Source organism: Oncorhynchus clarkii, chromosome 30 (genome assembly GCF_045791955.1).
Source record: "Oncorhynchus clarkii lewisi isolate Uvic-CL-2024 chromosome 30, UVic_Ocla_1.0, whole genome shotgun sequence".
Classification (NCBI taxonomy): Eukaryota; Metazoa; Chordata; class Actinopteri; order Salmoniformes; family Salmonidae; genus Oncorhynchus; species Oncorhynchus clarkii.
The window spans coordinates 23335623-23353414 of NC_092176.1; the positions used below are offsets into that span (position 1 = coordinate 23335623).

Below are 17792 nucleotides of genomic sequence, written 5' to 3' on the forward strand. Positions count from 1 at the left end.
GAATGCGTTAGCTAGTTGACTTGTTTTTGTTGTTGTCTTTGAGCTGTTTGGTCATGGCCCATGAGGGCAGACTTCCTTCCCTGCCTGTGCACGCACACGTGCTCTTCCTTCCTGGCAGTGCGGTCTAACCCTATTGGGAGCCAGGGTAGGGAATAAACTCTAGATCTGAGGAGAAGTAGACACACTGGGCTAGTGAGCCTTTGTTGAGATTTCAGTGAAGTGGAAAAATAGAAAGGCAACACAATAGAATGGAAACGACATAATAAACTTTTGGCCTTCCCTCTCTCTTACCAGACTTTAAACCCCTCAGGAAGAGACCCGTAGCCCAATCTATAATTCATGCCCACTTATCAAGAACCTGCTGGCAGATGAAAGTTTAATGCAGTTTCCAGCCACCTGTTTGTTTCAGGCTAACTGGGCTCAGTACAGTCAGTGCAGTTGGCTTGTCAGTATTCTGACTGCTGCTTTCTCTGAGCACATATGGCTCCCCTGTGGGGAAAAGGGGGAATTGCAGTTTATTGGGCCGACGCTCTTCTAGCTCAGTCTGGAGAAGATGATGTTTCAAGGTCCCCTTGGGATGCATCCTTCCTTCCTCACTTCAAGTTGTCACTTATCAGACTGACATGCTTTCATAGGTGAAAGCAATATGGTGGATTCCTTGCTGACCCAAGGGCAAGAGGAAGGAAGGATGCATTTCTAAAGTATTCAAGCAAGGGAAAAGTGTGGATAGATGCAGATGTTAGTAAATGGTGTTTCCCCTGCCTCTGCGTTATTGAATAAACATAGCCACATCTTATCCACAACTTTAGTACCCTTTCTTCCTAACCATTAAATCTAAATTAAAGTTCTGAGCGCTTCATACCGTTCCATCCTTTGACCCCAGGCAGTTATTCTCCAGGATACTTGAAGCAAAACCTGACTAGAAGTAGCTCTACTAAATTACCAAAATGAAATGTAACACAACCTTGTGTTTTATTCCAGCTTATACCTGTACAAACGGGGCATTGCACCACAGATCCAGGACCTGCTGGGGAAAGTGGCCTTCACAGGTAAGAAAGACACAGCATTTTACCAGGCCACAGTAGCATTTTACCAGGCTACACTAGTGTTTTACAAGGCTACAGTAGCATTTAATCCACCAGCTCTTCTATTCCAGCATCATAATTAGAGATCTCATGAGAGCCATAGCTTGAGTTCACCCTGTACTTTAAAATGAACATGTAGTCTTTTCCTCTGTCTGGCACCAGCCTGGTTTTGATTGAATGCTGGGTGCTTGAACCCGTAGGAACAGTTGCTGTGGGAACCTGCAAGTAAGCATTTCGTTGGACAGTGACTAGTAAAACTTGAAACTAGTGTAAAGAGGTACTACAGTATAATTAACTTGTTGCATTGAGCTGACTGCTCCAGAATGAACACTAACATCACACAGTGTTGTAGTGAAGGAGGAACTGCTGTAGTAATTACTACCTCTCTTTGAAACTAAAGGAAAACATGAAGACTCATTTAGCCTTGCTTTAGCCTTGCACAGATAATTGGTGCTCTTGTTTGGTTTTGATTGAAACAGAACGTCATCGCTCGCACCTAGCTGCATGTTCAATTCGATAAGCACTGTGGAGATCAGTATGATATACTGTGGTTGTTGTGAGTGAAGTGGGAAGTACCCACCACATGTCTTATCTGGATGAATAACTGCAATATAACACTTACTCATAAAAAACACTTGAACCTTTATCAATTGCTATCACTGTCTGAAGTTATTCACTTGTACTCCAACGCCCCCAAAAATAAAGTGCCCATTTCACCGACGAGGAGATATACTCTGTGTACAAAACATCAGGAACACCTTCCTAATATTGAGTTGCACCCCATTTTTCCCTCAGAACAGTCTCAATTTGTCGGGGAATGGACTCTACAAGGTGTCGAATGCATTCCACAGGGATGCTAGCCAATGTTGGCGCCAATGCTACCCACAGTTGTCAAGTTGTCTGGATTTCCTTTGGGTGTTGACCATTCTTGATACACAGGAAACTGTTGACCCAGCAGCGTTGCAGTTCTTGACACACTCACACTTACTGTAAATACTAGCTTACTAAAACAGCTTAATTTCACTGTATTGCTTTGTCATTTCTCCAAAGCGTCTTGATGTTCTACATTTTGCCAGTGAATTAGCAGGCCCCTCTCCCAGGGGAGTCGAGGTTTCCTGCTGTACCAGTCTGGTTGTATTGTGTTCCTGTCTGTCCCACAGAGGAGGAGATCAGTAACATGCGGAGCGAGCTGGAGAAGTACGGCATTCAGATGCCAACCTTCAGCAAGATAGGAGGCATCCTGGCCAACGAGCTCTCGTTGGACGAGGCAACCTGTGAGTAGGACAGTACGCTGTTCCATCCACTGGAGACCACATGTCTTCTATCCTGCTCCTGGAGAGACCCATAGGGTGTCCAGGGTTTGGTTCCAGCCCAGCACTAAAACACCCAATTCAACTAATCCAACCTTTGATGATTAGCAGAAAAGTTGAATCAGGTGTGTTAGTGCAGGGCTATAACAAAGGTCTGACCTCTCATAGACAGACATACAGACATGTTTACTGCTGAGTGGTACTCATTCTTGCTGGTGTCCCTCCTCAGTGCACGCTGCTGTGTTTGCCATCAACGAGGCGGTGGATAAGGGTGAGGCGGCAGTGACCATAGGGACATTGAAGAACCCCAACGCTATGCTGAGGAACACTGGGGAAGAGCTGGCCCAGGACTACCAGGACACTCTTAGCCAGGCCAAGGCCAGCAAGGAGCTCCAGGCCTCAGGCAGGGTAAGGAACTCCCAAATCCTCCCTGATGTTGCCCTTTCCACCAAAGAGGCACCCAGAAGAAGGCTGTTTTTTGACCAGAGACCTATGGGTCCTGAGTCCTGGTAGAAGTTTCAAAACTGACCTTGGATCAGCATCTTGATCCTGTTTGAACAGAAATAGTATAGTATTAGTCTTGTCTGCAGTGAATACCACCTGAAACACCCAGCAGCCCTTGCCATGACATTCCAGAGGCTGCAGCATCAGCTGAACTCCCACTACAACACTAGTCTTCCCACACCAGCTGGTATCTTTCCTCTCATACTCCTCACTAACTCTGTGTAACATGACCCGCTGTGTTAAATTACACATTATTTCAGCAAAGTCATGATCTTAAATCTAAAGTTAATATGATGGCCAGATTGTCAACAGTTTTAGCATGACGGTGTGTTTTAGTTTCAATCATAGTAGTAATGACTGGATCGGAATCCATGGAACGGTATCGAACACATCAGACATGCTTTCCATGTGTTTGATACCATTCCATTTACTCCATTCCAGCCATTATTAGGAGCCGTCCTCCCCTCAGCAGCCTCCTGTGGTTTCAATATGCACAAAATGTAAAAACTTTAAGAATGTATGTTTTATAGTCCGTCTAACACAATGCTTTTTCTCTTGTCTCCCTGCTCAGCGCTTGTCCATAGCCACAGAGGAGAGAGATGTTTATGAGGAGCTGCTGACCCAGCAAGAGATCCAGAGCTGCGTCGACCTTGTTAACAGTAACTACCGTCACTCTTATGACCTCAAAAATGTGTATTCTGAACATCTAGGATAGGCCTTCAGGATGTGTCTGGTAGATCTTCTACCTTTTCCACAGCCGGTTTGAGATCTCATGTCAAAACAAGAGGTTGGACACCCCTTGTCTACAGGTTTGTGGCTGAGGGTTGGGATGTGTCCAGTCTGTCGCCGTCCAACCCCTGCTCCCTCGTGTCTGTCTCTCCAGCGCAGGTGGCGGTGCGGCAGGTGAACCAGGCCATCTCTGCCCAGAATGAGGGTGCGCTGCTAGTTGGGCTCAAGGTGCCGGCCCTGGGGCTGCTGGGGGTCCAGGAGGCCAACTCTCACTGGTACCTGGAGCACTTCACCACCTACTGCCAAGTCCAGACTCGGGTCAGTAAGGACAGTGGTCAAATGGTTGATGCACGTCTAGTAGGTTGTCTATACAGTATGGCTATGGGCTACACTAGTTCATTTAGCAGACAAGATTTGCTTAGAATTCCATTCCATTATTTTATATTATTTTGTAGTATTAAGAATACAATTGAACGTAGCTGAATGAAATAGAAAAGGATATTTTCTCCAAACGATTTCTGAGGGAGTGCGTGCATGCAGCTATCCTGTGTTGAGAGGTTAACAAAGAAACTGGATCCTTCTATGCTTAATTTATAGTTATTTATGCAACTTTAGTTGTGATTCAGTTTTGATTTTTAATACATTCTAAGGCTGCATGATGTGACCTAATAATGATTTGAAAAAAGTTGCACGAAGGCATGAGCTCTGCTTAGTTTCTTGCGCAGGCTGTACACCCTACAGCAGTCTCTCATTCACAATTTGACAAGCACTTGACATGCCTCGATTGTCCTGCCGACATCCCCCTCGTGTGGCTGTAATGCCCCCTAAAAAAATCCATGCCTTTTGCGGCCAATGGCCGCTGTGCCCTTGGGCTGAATATAATCATTATAATTCCCTTCTCCCGGCTGCGTGCTCCGAAGCACCTCTCACTCACATGGCTCTCTCAGATTTCTCAATTATTTTTAGCCAATGCCCGTCATGTGATCGGGTCCTACTCACAGGCATCTCAGCTCTGAAGTAGGCTACAAGGGAAGACCGACACATCGGGGACAGTTGTGGAATGCGATAGATCACAAATGAATACAACCACTCGCATCAACACATTTTTTAAAAGCAATGAGGCTGATGCAAGATCAGAACGTTTAGCTTAAAATGTTGATTAACTATTAGGCTGTTTCTTCACTTTATAAGCGCAGCAATGTGCACATGGTAAGCTATAAGCGCAAATGTTCTAAAATGCAATCAATTAGCGGGAAAACACCATTCTCAAAAGTGACTGTAAATGCGATTATACATGTAATGCTTTATTATAAAGGTGCATTTTTATGGTGAAAATCATGTTCCCCAAACTTGAAGCTCACGTGCCGCTTTATGTATGCCAGTTAGGCTCTACACCGGTTGTAAAGCAGATTAGTGTACTTCATTTTAAGAAGTTATTTGGCCCCTCTAGATGTAATACAAATCGTATCAAAATATATATGCCCATGGGCTAGGCAACTATCATTTTGAAAAACTTGCAAAAAAAAGACATGCTCTGTTTCTTGCCATACTGCACACAAGCTGGGCATCATTCACAAGATATAGCCTATCACTTGTGAATGATATATATTAATATTGTCAGACTATTCTTGATTTAATCTTGTTTTAATTAATCTTGTCTTAATCTTGTCTTTACATATATTATTATTACATATATATTATTATTACATATATACATATATTATTTAGTACAGTGCCTTGCGAAAGTATTCGGCCCACTTGAACTTTGAGACCTTTTGCCACATTTCAGGCTTCAAACATAAAGATATAAAACTGTATTTTTTTGTGAAGAATCAACAACAAGTGGGACACAATCATGAAGTGGAACGACATTTATTGGATATTTCAAACTTTTTTAACAAATCAAAAACTGAAAAATTGGGCGTGCAAAATTATTCAGCCCCCTTAAGTTAATACTTTGTAGCGCCACCTTTTGCTGCGATTACAGCTGTAAGTCGCTTGGGGTATGTCTCTATCAGTTTTGCACATCGAGAGACTGAAATGTTTTCCCATTCCTCCTTGCAAAACAGCTCGAGCTCAGTGAGGTTGGATGGAGAGCATTTGTGAACAGCAGTTTTCAGTTCTTTCCACAGATTCTCGATTGGATTCAAGTCTGGACTTTGACTTGGCCATTCTAACACCTGGATATGTTTATTTTTGAACCATTCCATTGTAGATTTTGCTTTATGTTTTGGATCATTGTCTTGTTGGAAGACAAATCTCCGTCCCAGTCTCAGGTCTTTTGCAGACTCCATCAGGTTTTCTTCCAGAATGGTCCTGTATTTGGCTCCATCCATCTTCCCATCAATTTTAACCATCTTCCTGTCCCTGCTGAAGAAAAGCAGGCCCAAACCATGATGCTGCCACCACCATGTTTGACAGTGGGGATGGTGCGTTCAGGGTGATGAGCTGTGTTGCTTTTACGCCAAACATAACGTTTTGCATTGTTGCCAAAAAGTTCAATTTTGGTTTCATCTGACCAGAGCACCTTCTTCCACATGTTTGGTGTGTCTCCCAGGTAGCTTGTGGCAAACTTTAAACGACACTTTTTATGGATATCTTTAAGAAATGGCTTTCTTCTTGCTACTCTTCCATAAAGGCCAGATTTGTGCAATATACGACTGATTGTTGTCCTATGGACAGAGTCTCCCACCTCAGCTGTAGATCTCTGCAGTTCATCCAGAGTGATCATGGGCCTCTTGGCTGCATCTCTGATCAGTCTTCTCCTTGTATGAGCTGAAAGTTTAGAGGGACGGCCAGGTCTTGGTAGATTTGCAGTGGTCTGATACTCCTTCCATTTCAATATTATCGCTTGCACAGTGCTCCTTGGGATGTTTAAAGCTTGGGAAATCTTTTTGTATCCAAATCCGGCTTTAAACTTCTTCACAACAGTATCTCGGACCTGCCTGGTGTGTTCCTTGTTCTTCATGATACTCTCTGCGCTTTTAACGGACCTCTGAGACTATCACAGTGCAGGTGCATTTATACGGAGACTTGATTACACACAGGTGGATTGTATTTATCATCCTTAGTCATTTAGGTCAACATTGGATCATTCAGAGATCCTCACTGAACTTCTGGAGAGAGTTTGCTGCACTGAAAGTAAAGGGGCTGAATAATTTTGCACGCCCAATTTTTCAGTTTTTGATTTGTTAAAAAAGTTTGAAATATCCAATAAATGTCGTTCCACTTCATGATTGTGTCCCACTTGTTGTTGATTCTTCACAAAAAAATACAGTTGTATATCTTTATGTTTGAAGCCTGAAATGTGGCAAAAGGTCGCAAAGTTCAAGGGGGCCGAATACTTTCGCAAGGCACTGTATATGTGTGAAATAAGCTTTGATTTAGAATGGACCATTATCATGCGCCTGTCTCGGATGTGCTTAATATTAGGAAAGTTGAGAAATAAATATAGTAGGCCTAGCAAATAGAAAGCTGATGGGATCCTCCTCTTTTTAATAGAGGCCATCAAAACTCTGAAATGTTGCGCAACAAGAGCTCATGGGCTCTCATGAAGTGTTTGATTCGATTTTCGAATACATTTGCATTGATGTCAGAGTGATTAGAGGGACAATAGAGTGCTGACTACAAGGCAGTTAGCAAGTTTGATGGGCTACTAATGACCAGCAGCAGCATCAGAGCTTGGAGAAGCCTAGTTGTCGTGACTTTAGTGGAATTTGACTGCGTCATGACTCGAGACCGCCGGTGTGGCGATAATACGGTCACCAAAACAGCCCTAGTAGGGGATATAAGGTATCCCATAAAAATAATTGAGAATGCCTACACACTGTGTGTTTGCCTTTAAGAGCATAAGATGACAGTCTTAATTCATTGATGCAAGTTGCATTAGTGTTACAGAACCCAGAATTTTCTATTGAATTGAACTTGTCACCCAAACACTTTCTCCGTGGACCTCAGGACGCTGGAGGTGCCGTGATGCTGGAGAGGGAGGAGATTCAGAGGGTGGTCATATCCTGTAACGACTTTGCTGAGGCAGAGAAACGAAGTAAGCACCCCTCACCCTCCATCACTCTCATTTTGTAATATTCCCCAGTGTTTCAAAGTTCAGTGTTGGTACTATAAGTATGTATGTGTGTGTATGTCTTTGCCCCTATAGTACAGTTAATATGAAAATGTTGTATGATATTTTTGCAACGCAGAACTGGAGGCCATTACAGCGATCAACTCTGCCATTCGTCATGGAGTAGCAGCAGAGACTATAGAGGAGCTGATAAACCCAGAGGCCCAGCTCCCCATAGTCTACCAGACTGCTGCCAACCTCTACCAGACCGAACTGTTCAGCCTGCAGATACAGGGACCAAAGGTGACACACACACACTCTTACTCTTTTCTTATTTTAAGCTACAATATAATGTTGTACAGATGTGGTTGCTGGTTTTCACACCCGAGCTAGGTTGGCCGGTGGGCAGATTGTTGTGCGTGTGTATCTGGTTGTATGTCCAGTATATGATCACTAATCTCTGGTTGAATCTAACAGGCAGGCCTGGGGCATGAGGAGCTGTCTGTTGCAGTGGAGATGCTGTCTGCGGTGGCGGTGCTCAACGAGGTCCTGGACACCAAGGAACCCCAGGCTGTCACTGAACAGCTTTCTGACTCTCCTCTGGGCTTCAGCAACATGGACCACGACAACCTGCACAGGTAGCTAACACCACCAACACCATCCCAACCTGCACAGGTAGCTAACACCACCAACACCATCCCAACCTGCACAGGTAGCTAACACCACCAACACCATCACAACCTGCCCAGGTAGCTAACACCACCAACACCATCACAACCTGCACAGGTAGCTAACACCACCAACACCATCACAACCTGCACAGGTAGCTAACACCATCACAACCTGCACAGGTAGCTAACACCATCACAACCTGCACAGGTAGCTAACACCATCACAACCTGCACAGGTAGCTAACACCATCACAACCTGCACAGGTAGCTAACACCATCACAACCTGCACAGGTAGCTAACACCATCACAACCTGCACAGGTAGCTAACACCATCACAACCTGCACAGGTAGCTAACACCATCACAACCTGCACAGGTAGCTAGCACCATCACAACCTGCACAGGTAGCTAGCACCATCACAACCTGCACAGGTAGATAGCACCATCACAACCTGCACAGGTAGCTAGCACCATCACAACCTGCACAGGTAGCTAGCACCATCACAACCTGCACAGGTAGCTAGCACCATCACAACCTGCACAGGTAGCTAACACCACCACCGCCATCATAACCTGCACAGGCAGCTAACACCACCAACACCATCCCAACCTGCACAGGTAGCTAACACCACCAACACCATCACAACCTGCACAGGTAGCTAACACCACCAACACCATCACAACCTGCACAGGTAGCTAACACCACCAACACCATCACAACCTGCGCAGGTAGCTAACACCATCACAACCTGCACAGGTAGCTAACACCATCACAACCTGCACAGGTAGCTAACACCATCACAACCTGCACAGGTAGCTAACACCATCACAACCTGCACAGGTAGCTAACACCATCACAACCTGCACAGGTAGCTAACACCATCACAACCTGCACAGGTAGCTAACACCATCACAACCTGCACAGGTAGCTAACACCATCACAACCTGCACAGGTAGCTAGCACCATCACAACCTGCACAGGTAGCTAGCACCATCACAACCTGCACAGGTAGATAGCACCATCACAACCTGCACAGGTAGCTAGCACCATCACAACCTGCACAGGTAGCTAGCACCATCACAACCTGCACAGGTAGCTAACACCACCACCGCCATCATAACCTGCACAGGCAGCTAACACCACCAACACCACCACAACCTGCACAGGTAGCTAACACCACCAACACAAGCTGCACGGGTAGCTAACACCACCACCGCCATCATAACCCGCACGGGTAGGTAACACCACCAACGCCATCCCAACCCGCACAGGTAGCTAACACCACCACCATCCCAACCCGCACAGGTAGCTAAAACCACCACCATCCCAACCCGCACAGGTAGCTAAAACCACCACCATCACAACCCGCACAGGTAGCTAAAACCACCACCATCACAACCCGCACAGGTAGCTAAAACCACCACCATCACAACCCGCACAGGTAGCTAACACCACCACCATCAAAACCCGCACAGGTAGCTAACACCACCACCATCACAACCCGCACAGGTAGCTGGAACCACCACCATCACAACCCGCACAGGTAGCTAACACCATCACAACCCGCATAGGTAGCTAACACCACCACAACCCGCACAGGTAGCTAACACCACCACCATCAAAACCTGCACAGGTAGCTAACACCACCACTATCACAACCTGCACAGGTAGCTAACACCATGGACCACCATCACAACCTGCACAGGTAGCTAACACCACAACTATCTGTCATATCACAGGTAACCCCACAACCATGTCCCTCATGAGGAAACTCTCTCCACAGCTCACCACAGATGCACACAGATAACACCTAGAACTGTCTGTCTGCCTGATATGTAACCTCCCTTGGCCTCCCCCTCTCTCTCCTCCTTTCCCCTCCCACTCTCTCCTCTTCCTCTTTTCCCTTCTACCACTCTCCATCCCCCTCTCCCTCTGTCTCTCAGGTACGCAGACACTCTGATCAGCCTCAGAGCCGACAGTCTGTCCCGCGGCCTGGAGTTCCTCACCTGGAATGATGTTCAGAAGACCATTGACACAGTCAATCTGCAGGTCCACGAGGAACACGAGCGTAGGTCACATCCTCTTAACCTTCTGCATCCCAAATGCAACCCTATTCCCTATTTAGACCAGGGCCCATAGGGGATAGGGTGCTAAGTTCAACCATTTCACTACGGCTGGTAGAATATTCTGCAGTCTCCAATAAATAAATCCACACACTATAAATCAGAAATGTACATGAAGTAGTACTGAGTTCAGTGTCATAATGGTTGTTCACCTGCTGCTTGGTGCAGTTCAACTCTAACCCTGACTGTCCAACTCTAACCCTGACTGTCAAGCTCACAACATGTGCTGTCTGTCTCATTCCCCCTCTAGGTATTATTGCTATATCTGAGATCAATGAGGCACTGAGCTCTGATGACCCTAACCAGACCCTCTCTGCCCTGCTCCTGCCCACGGCCAAACTGCAGGGAGTCAACCCAGCCACAGCCAAACACTACCACGACGTCCTGCAGAACACCAAGCTAATCATCTGCAAGGTATTGTACTGCCAGCCATTATGAGATCCTACACTGAGTGTACAAAACATGGATTGTGTATGTGTGCCACTCAGAGGGTGAATGGGCAAGACAAAAGATTTAAGTACCTTTTGATGAATGGGGTATGGTAGTAGTTGCCAGGCTTACCGGTTTGTATGTCAAGAACGGCAATGCTGCTGGGTTTTTCACTCAACAGTTTCACGTGTGTATCAAGAATGGTACACCACCCAAAGGACATCCAGCCAACTTGACTTGACACAACTGTGGGAAGTATTGGAGTCATGGGCCAGCATCTCTGTGGAATGCTTTCAACACCTTTTAGAATCCATGCCCGATGATTAGGCCTTATGCACATTCCATGATCAAACTTTCTAAACACACTTCCTATCGGTTTGGCAATTTCCGGTCAGTCTAGTTGTTATCAACGATATAACTTTACTACCACTATGTCGCAGGTTTTTACTAGGTGTCTTCAGGACTTGCCTCAAATTAATATTGTTCATTGAATTGTTACATCAGCCACCGAGACTCCAGCTAGCAAGAATGAAAAGGGGTTCAAGATGTATATAGGAAGATACATAGACAACTATGAAGGTGAGTACCAAGTCAGTGACCGATATAACGTTAGCTAGCTACAATCATTAGCTAGCTAATTTAACTATTAACTGTAGCTAGCTAGTTACTTCGTAACTAGCATGCGCTGGTCTGCGCATGCGGCTGGGGATGCCGTCTGGGCCTGCAGCCTTGCGAGGGTTGACACGTTTAAATGTTTTGCTCACGTCGGCTGCAGTGAAGGAGAGCCCACAGGTTTTGGTAGCGGGCCGTGTCAGTGGCACTGTATTGTCCTCAATGCGAGCAAAGAAGTTGTTTAGTCTGTCTGGGAGCAAGACATCCTGGTCTGCGACGGGGCTGGTTTTCCTTTTATAGTCTGTGATTGACTGTAGACCCTGCCACATACCTCTCGTGTCTGAGCCGTTGAATTGCGACTCTACTTTGTCTCTATACTGACGCTTAGCTTGTTTGATTGCCTTGCGGATGGAATAGCTACACTGTTTGTATTCGGTCATGTTTCCGGTCACCTTGCCCTGATTAAAAGTAGTGGTTCACGCTTTCAGTTTTGTGCGAATGCTGCAATCAATCCACAGTTTCTGGTTTGGGAATGTTTTAATAGACGCTGTGGGTATGACGCTGATGCACTTGCTAATAAACCCGCTCACCGAATCAGCGTATTCATCAATGCGGAACATTTCCCAGTCCACGTGATCGAAGCGATCTTGAAGCGTGGAATCCGATTGGTCGGACCAGCGTTGAACAGACCTGAGCGCGGGAGCTTCCTGCTTTAGTTTCTGTCTATAGGCTGGAAACAACAAAATGGAGTCGTGGTCAGCTTTTCCGAAAGGAGTGCGGGGCAGGGCCTTATATGCGTCACGGAAGTTAGAATAGCAATGATCTAGGGTTTTGCCAGCCCTGGTTGCGCAATCGATATGCTGATAGAATTTACACTTGCAAAGCACACAGGTGGACTTTATTTAATTAATTACGTGACTTCTGAAGGTAATTCTATACCACAGTAATATAAAGACCGAATGCGTGTCTAATTTACCCAACTCCATCTGGCTTTTGAGGGTCACCTTGTTTTTTAATTGTAAATTATTATTTTTTCGCAGCTGCTGCAGAGTTTTAAAACAGTCTTATCACTCGAATAGCATTGCTTTAAATCGGCCTTCTTTCACACACACACACACACACACACACACACACACACACACACACACAGTCTCTACACCGGAACAGCAAGTCTCTGAGGTGTCCTTCTGAGCGAAGCAAAGCGTAGTCTGGAGGCTGTTGTCCTGGACATGAGCACACACAGGAATGGGTCCAGACAGCTGTGGAAACAGCACAGACACACTGCAGCGCTGGTGTAAATATACATCCCGTCCTCTCCACTGGTGGACAGCCTCACATAGTGGGCAATATGGAGGATGCCACTGGGAGCGAAACACACAGTGAAGATGAGGAAGACCAGTGTACTGACTCTGATGAAGGGTGTCCAGTCGAGGCCTGAGCGACCCAGGTGCCACACCACCGCCACATGGGTCCAGGCACAGGTCACAAATGGCACTAAGAACCCTAAGCAGACCAGTGTCAGCCTGTAGGGCACCAGCAGGGCATGGGAATCCTCCTCCAGGGGCAGTATGTCATGGCAGGTGATGAGGCCCATACGGGGCAGCAAGAAGCTCTGCCTCACCAGGAGCTCTGGTACCACAGCTGCTCCAAACAGGCCCCACATGCCCAGGCTTGCCCCTAGCGTCCAGGCCTTCTTGGGCAGCCGACTGTAGAGGAAGGGCCTCACCACGGCCAGGTAGCGCTTGAGGCTGATGCACGCGATGGTGTGGGCAGAGCAGTAGACGTTGCAGTAGAAACAGGCGGTGACGATGCGACAGGCCACTTCGCCGAACACCCAGTTGTTTCCGTTGAGGTGGTAGTGGATGCGGAGGGCCAGGGAGAGCAGGATTAGCAGGTCGGAGAGGGCCAGGCTCAGGTAGAGGACAGTCATGGAGTAGGACCTGGCCCGGAGCCTCAGGAAGGCCAGGATGAAAGCGTTAGAGGGGATGCCCACTGCCATGGCCAGGAGATAGGCTGAGGGGATGAGCCTGGTGCTGAGGAGCCCCGTGGTGTAGGCTGCTGCAGGGTCCTCCAGCCTCACATCCAGCCCAGGGGACAGAGGGACCAGGCTGGGGGGCCCTGTCTCAGCTGTACAGTTGGACTGGTATCCCCTGCCTTTGAACGTCTTTGGATTCAACACATCTGGGACCGTTCTTTTTGTCTTGAGTTTCTTCTCTGTTTGTGGTAAAATAGGGGGAAGAATATTTCCATAGATTTTAATTCACATGAGAGGTTTTATACTTTGCATACATAGTCATGAAACACAGTATAAAATGGGAATGTCATTTTAAAGTTAGTTATCTGAAAATTCTGTTTAAAACATGTATGATGATTTAGACTTCATCATACATGTGACCAAATGTGGCAGTGTACTGGGGGAAGAGTGAATCTCCGTGTGTATGTTGTCAAGCTGAAGACTTTCTGGCATAACATTTGGTTAGAGAAAACATGTCTTCCTGTTTGAGGGGAAATGGACCTGTTCAACCCAGCCTAAAGAACTGACAATAAACAGCTTTACCAAGTAGATAAAAAGTACCAAATGTAATATGAAATTCCAAGGTTAAGGTTCTTAGAGGTGCTATAAAGTCCTAATGAGACATGTAAAAAGAAAGTGACTTACCATTGTCCTGGAGAGAGAGTCCTACCAACAGACAGAAGAGTATCCCAGATAGTAGATCTCCTCCACGTTATTATTCCAACTCAGTCCTCTCGTTCTTCAGTAGACCTGCTATAGTCTAGTTGTCCACTAGCAGGATCAACCACTAGCAGGATCAACCACTAGCAGGATCAACTGGCCATCCAGACTGCTGGTTCACATGGTCAGACAGGCTACTGTACTGTCCACACTCCGATAGTGTTAACACTGAACCATCAGGCATTTTTTTTCATGTCTAGGCCTGAAACTGAATTCCTGTTCTCTTTGTCAGCAGCTATTTGCTGATTCGTTGTAGTGGGAGGGGACATTCGTTGCAACACCCTAATAGTTTACAGTTTGTTCATTTCTCACTTTGCTTTTTTCCCTTAGTGTTCTATTATACCATTCTCAGGAAGACCTTTGGCTGTTTCAATGTTATGGGTTTATTGTGCAAGTTTCTGTGACTGAAGATCTTCTTGACTAATAAAAAATGACTAGCCTAATGTTACAGTAACAATATGGACAGCATGTCCTAAAGCTATTCAGATACTGTACGGTCAGTGGGTAATTCTCAGGTCAAAATCAGATCCACTTCATGGCAGAAACCAAAGGGGCATGTTTTCCCTTGACTTCCTTCCTTCCTTCCTGCCTTTTTTGTGGTTAGGGAGAATAAACGTTCAGTGAGGTTTTTCTGCTATTTTAGGTGGTGTTTGAGCCCCCATGACCAATGTTGTGGACTGAGCTGAAGATGTTTTGGCCACTAAATAACAATCTGTGTTTTAACATTTTCCATCAGGTCTTACCTCTGGACACAGAGGAAATGGTAGAGCTTCTTGTTCATGCTGGCGCTGTTTTCGTAGCTCTTAATATGCTTCATACCTGGGCTTCAAATACTTGAACAATCTTTACAAATAATTTATCTGTGCCTGTTTGAGCTTGCCTGGCTTAATAAACCAATCGAAAGACCCTGTCCATTTGGCCTGAAGTGCTCAAACTATTTTAAATGATTTTGTATTTCAACCCAGGTATGATATATTTAGCTGTTGCTTTGGAATGCCAACTGTACATGTGCTGTCTTGGAGTGTTTGGAAAAAGAGCATTCAGTTAGGGCTCAATCCTAACTTGAGATTTGTGGTCCTAACTCAAGCGCTAAAATTACAGCAAAGTTCTAATTATATGTGAACATCTCAAGCTAGAATTTGGCATTGCATTGTGTGTGTGGTCTACCACTCTGAAAAGCAGAGATTGACTCAGTATGTGTCTGTGACTCCAGAGCTCAGGGGATGAGTCTGCTGTGCTGTGGCTCAATCAGATCCAAGAAGGCATACACACAGCCAACCAAGATGAAGAGGAGGCTCTCACATGTAGGCACACCATGCCCACTCACAACCACATGCTCTAAACCATCAACAAATAATATCTTAGAAGCTCTTCACCATTCAGATGTCTTAACTCCAGCCACTGGATTGGAGTGTCTGATAAATGACCAAAATGTAAAATGTCATAACTGTTCCTTTGTGTGTTTCATCTGTGGCAGTGGCTGGAGCAGTGGCAGACATCAACAGGGAGGTGGCGGCGGGAGACTCCCAAATGACCCTGCAGGCCCTCCAATCACCTCTGCCAGGGCTGAGAGGGGTTCTGTCTGAGTGTGCAGACACCTACCAGACACAGCTGGGCCAGCGCCAGGACCTCAACGTTACTACTGGTAACCTGGCATACAATCTGCTTTATAGATCAGTTTATTACTCATTTGTACACCTACACTGTAATAGACTAAAGAAGCATTTATGCATGTTTGTTCTCTCGTCAAGACACTTTCTCTCACACAATTCAATACATTATCCTCCCAACTTGTCTTAACGCGTAACGTCAAATGCTGGAGATTAGGATGGTCTCAGGTTAGGATTCATCCCTATTTAGGATTCCTCTCGAAGTGTATGACATGTTGTTTCCTCTAGCAGGCAGCAGTGACAGTGTGTGGGTGAAACACCAGATCAAGGGAGGTTATGACTACTACTACAACCTGGAGAACAGAGAGGGGACCTGGGAGGAGCCAGAGGACTTCACACACAACAGCACACAGCTCCGCAGAGAGGAAATACAGGTACATACACACCTGCTTGTATGTTGGAGAAATACCTTTCTACATTATAATTGATGAAAATATGTTACTTAAAACATTGGGACAATTTACAAATAACATTCTCATACTAAATTACACTTCACCATCAACCACGTAACATGTTATAACACTGGAAGAGTATTCATGTGTGTGTCCCCTGGTCAGAGTGTAGTTGGAAGTGTGACAGCGGAGTATAACAGGGAGCAGTTATGGTTGGCCAACGAGGCCCTAGTAACTCAGCTACAGGCTTGGGTTCGAGGTTACCTGGTGAGGAGAGCTCACGCCCAGAGACTGGATTTCCTACGACAACAAGAACCACACGTGGTCCGACTACAGGTACTATACTGTGTCATGTTCTACACCGACCGGTTTATGAAGTCAAACACAAATGTAATATCTACAGTTAATATTCACGTACCGCTTTTTTTGTTTACTCACAAATACTGTAAACACACATGGACAGAGCTGGTTCTGGGTTTGATTTCCTCATGTTTATATATAGGCCTCCTGGAAGGGCTACAAACAGAGGAAGATGTACAGAGACAGAATGAATGTGCTACAAAGCAACGTGGGGACTGTCGTCAAGGTAATACGTTTTGGGGCCGTGAGCCTTATTGGAAAGAGATAACATTAGTTTGAAATGGTGAGAAAGCAAGTGTCAATTTTCAGGAGACTCATCTCAAATTAAAACAGTTATCCGTTGCTGACATTGTTGTATTCCTCCTGGTCCAGCTTCAGTCGTTTGTTAAAATGTGGAGAGCCAAAAGTAAATACTCTCAAAGACTGCAGTATTTCAAAGACCATGTGAGTAACAAAGCACCTACATTACAAATGAGGAGTTACGTAATGTATTCATATTATATCATATTATTCATCAGTGATATTTGCTGAAGCTTGATTACCTTCTGTCTTGTTTGTATGTTCAGGAGAAAGACATAGTGAAGATCCAGGCTTTCCTCAAGGCTAACAAAGCCAGAGACGACTACAGAACACTCAGTGAGTTCAGACAGCATTTAATACGTCACACATTTTTAAAGAAGTCACAGTTTCAGACAGAGAAGGAACTACCTGAACCTCTCCGATACAATTGCAATGTTAATTTGTTTATCTTTTTAATGTTTTTATGTCTGTCTGTGTCCGTCTTTCTCTTTGTGTGTCTGCCCTGTAGCCGGGGCTCAGGACCCTCCTCTGTCGGTGGTGCGTAAGTTTGTACACCTGCTGGAGCAGAGCAGCCTGGACCTACTGGAAGAACAGGAAGTGACACGGCTTAGGGAGGAAGTGGTCACTAAGATCCGCTCCAATCAGCAGATGGAGAAAGACCTCAACCTGATGGACATTAAGATTGGCCTGCTGGTCAAGAACAGGATCACCCTACAGGTGACGTTTTACACACTGAGGGAACATGGCTGACAAAACAGTGCTTTTCAAAACAACTGAGAAACTATGCTTATTCACAACAGTCCTGCTACAGT

At 45.6% G+C, this 17792-nt stretch overlaps 2 protein-coding genes across 3 annotated transcripts in view; one reads left to right on the forward strand and one right to left on the reverse strand.

Moving 5' to 3' along the window:
- LOC139389261 (ras GTPase-activating-like protein IQGAP2) overlaps positions 1 to 17792 on the forward strand; it is a 79621-nt gene that overhangs the window by 42076 nt on the left and 19753 nt on the right. The window contains exons 6-23 of one of the 2 annotated variants that reach the window (XM_071135813.1): positions 982 to 1049; positions 2246 to 2359; positions 2625 to 2803; positions 3471 to 3558; positions 3783 to 3946; positions 7586 to 7673; positions 7828 to 7991; positions 8166 to 8326; positions 10304 to 10428; positions 10734 to 10897; positions 15472 to 15562; positions 15736 to 15903; positions 16157 to 16302; positions 16486 to 16656; positions 16823 to 16906; positions 17053 to 17124; positions 17247 to 17316; positions 17489 to 17697. In XM_071135813.1, coding sequence (XP_070991914.1) covers positions 982 to 1049; positions 2246 to 2359; positions 2625 to 2803; positions 3471 to 3558; positions 3783 to 3946; positions 7586 to 7673; positions 7828 to 7991; positions 8166 to 8326; positions 10304 to 10428; positions 10734 to 10897; positions 15472 to 15562; positions 15736 to 15903; positions 16157 to 16302; positions 16486 to 16656; positions 16823 to 16906; positions 17053 to 17124; positions 17247 to 17316; positions 17489 to 17697 — 2326 coding nt within the window. The remainder of the gene's footprint in view (positions 1 to 981; positions 1050 to 2245; positions 2360 to 2624; positions 2804 to 3470; positions 3559 to 3782; positions 3947 to 7585; positions 7674 to 7827; positions 7992 to 8165; positions 8327 to 10303; positions 10429 to 10733; positions 10898 to 15471; positions 15563 to 15735; positions 15904 to 16156; positions 16303 to 16485; positions 16657 to 16822; positions 16907 to 17052; positions 17125 to 17246; positions 17317 to 17488; positions 17698 to 17792) is intronic. The other variant, XM_071135814.1, reaches the window with a different exon arrangement.
- Positions 12578 to 13991, reverse strand: LOC139390186 (proteinase-activated receptor 3-like). Its single transcript, XM_071137438.1, has 2 exons — positions 13937 to 13991; positions 12578 to 13738 (listed from the first exon to the last, which is right to left on the reverse strand). The coding sequence occupies exons 1-2, from the start codon at positions 13989 to 13991 to the stop codon at positions 12678 to 12680; spliced, it is 1116 nt and encodes a 371-aa protein (XP_070993539.1). The 3' UTR covers positions 12578 to 12677.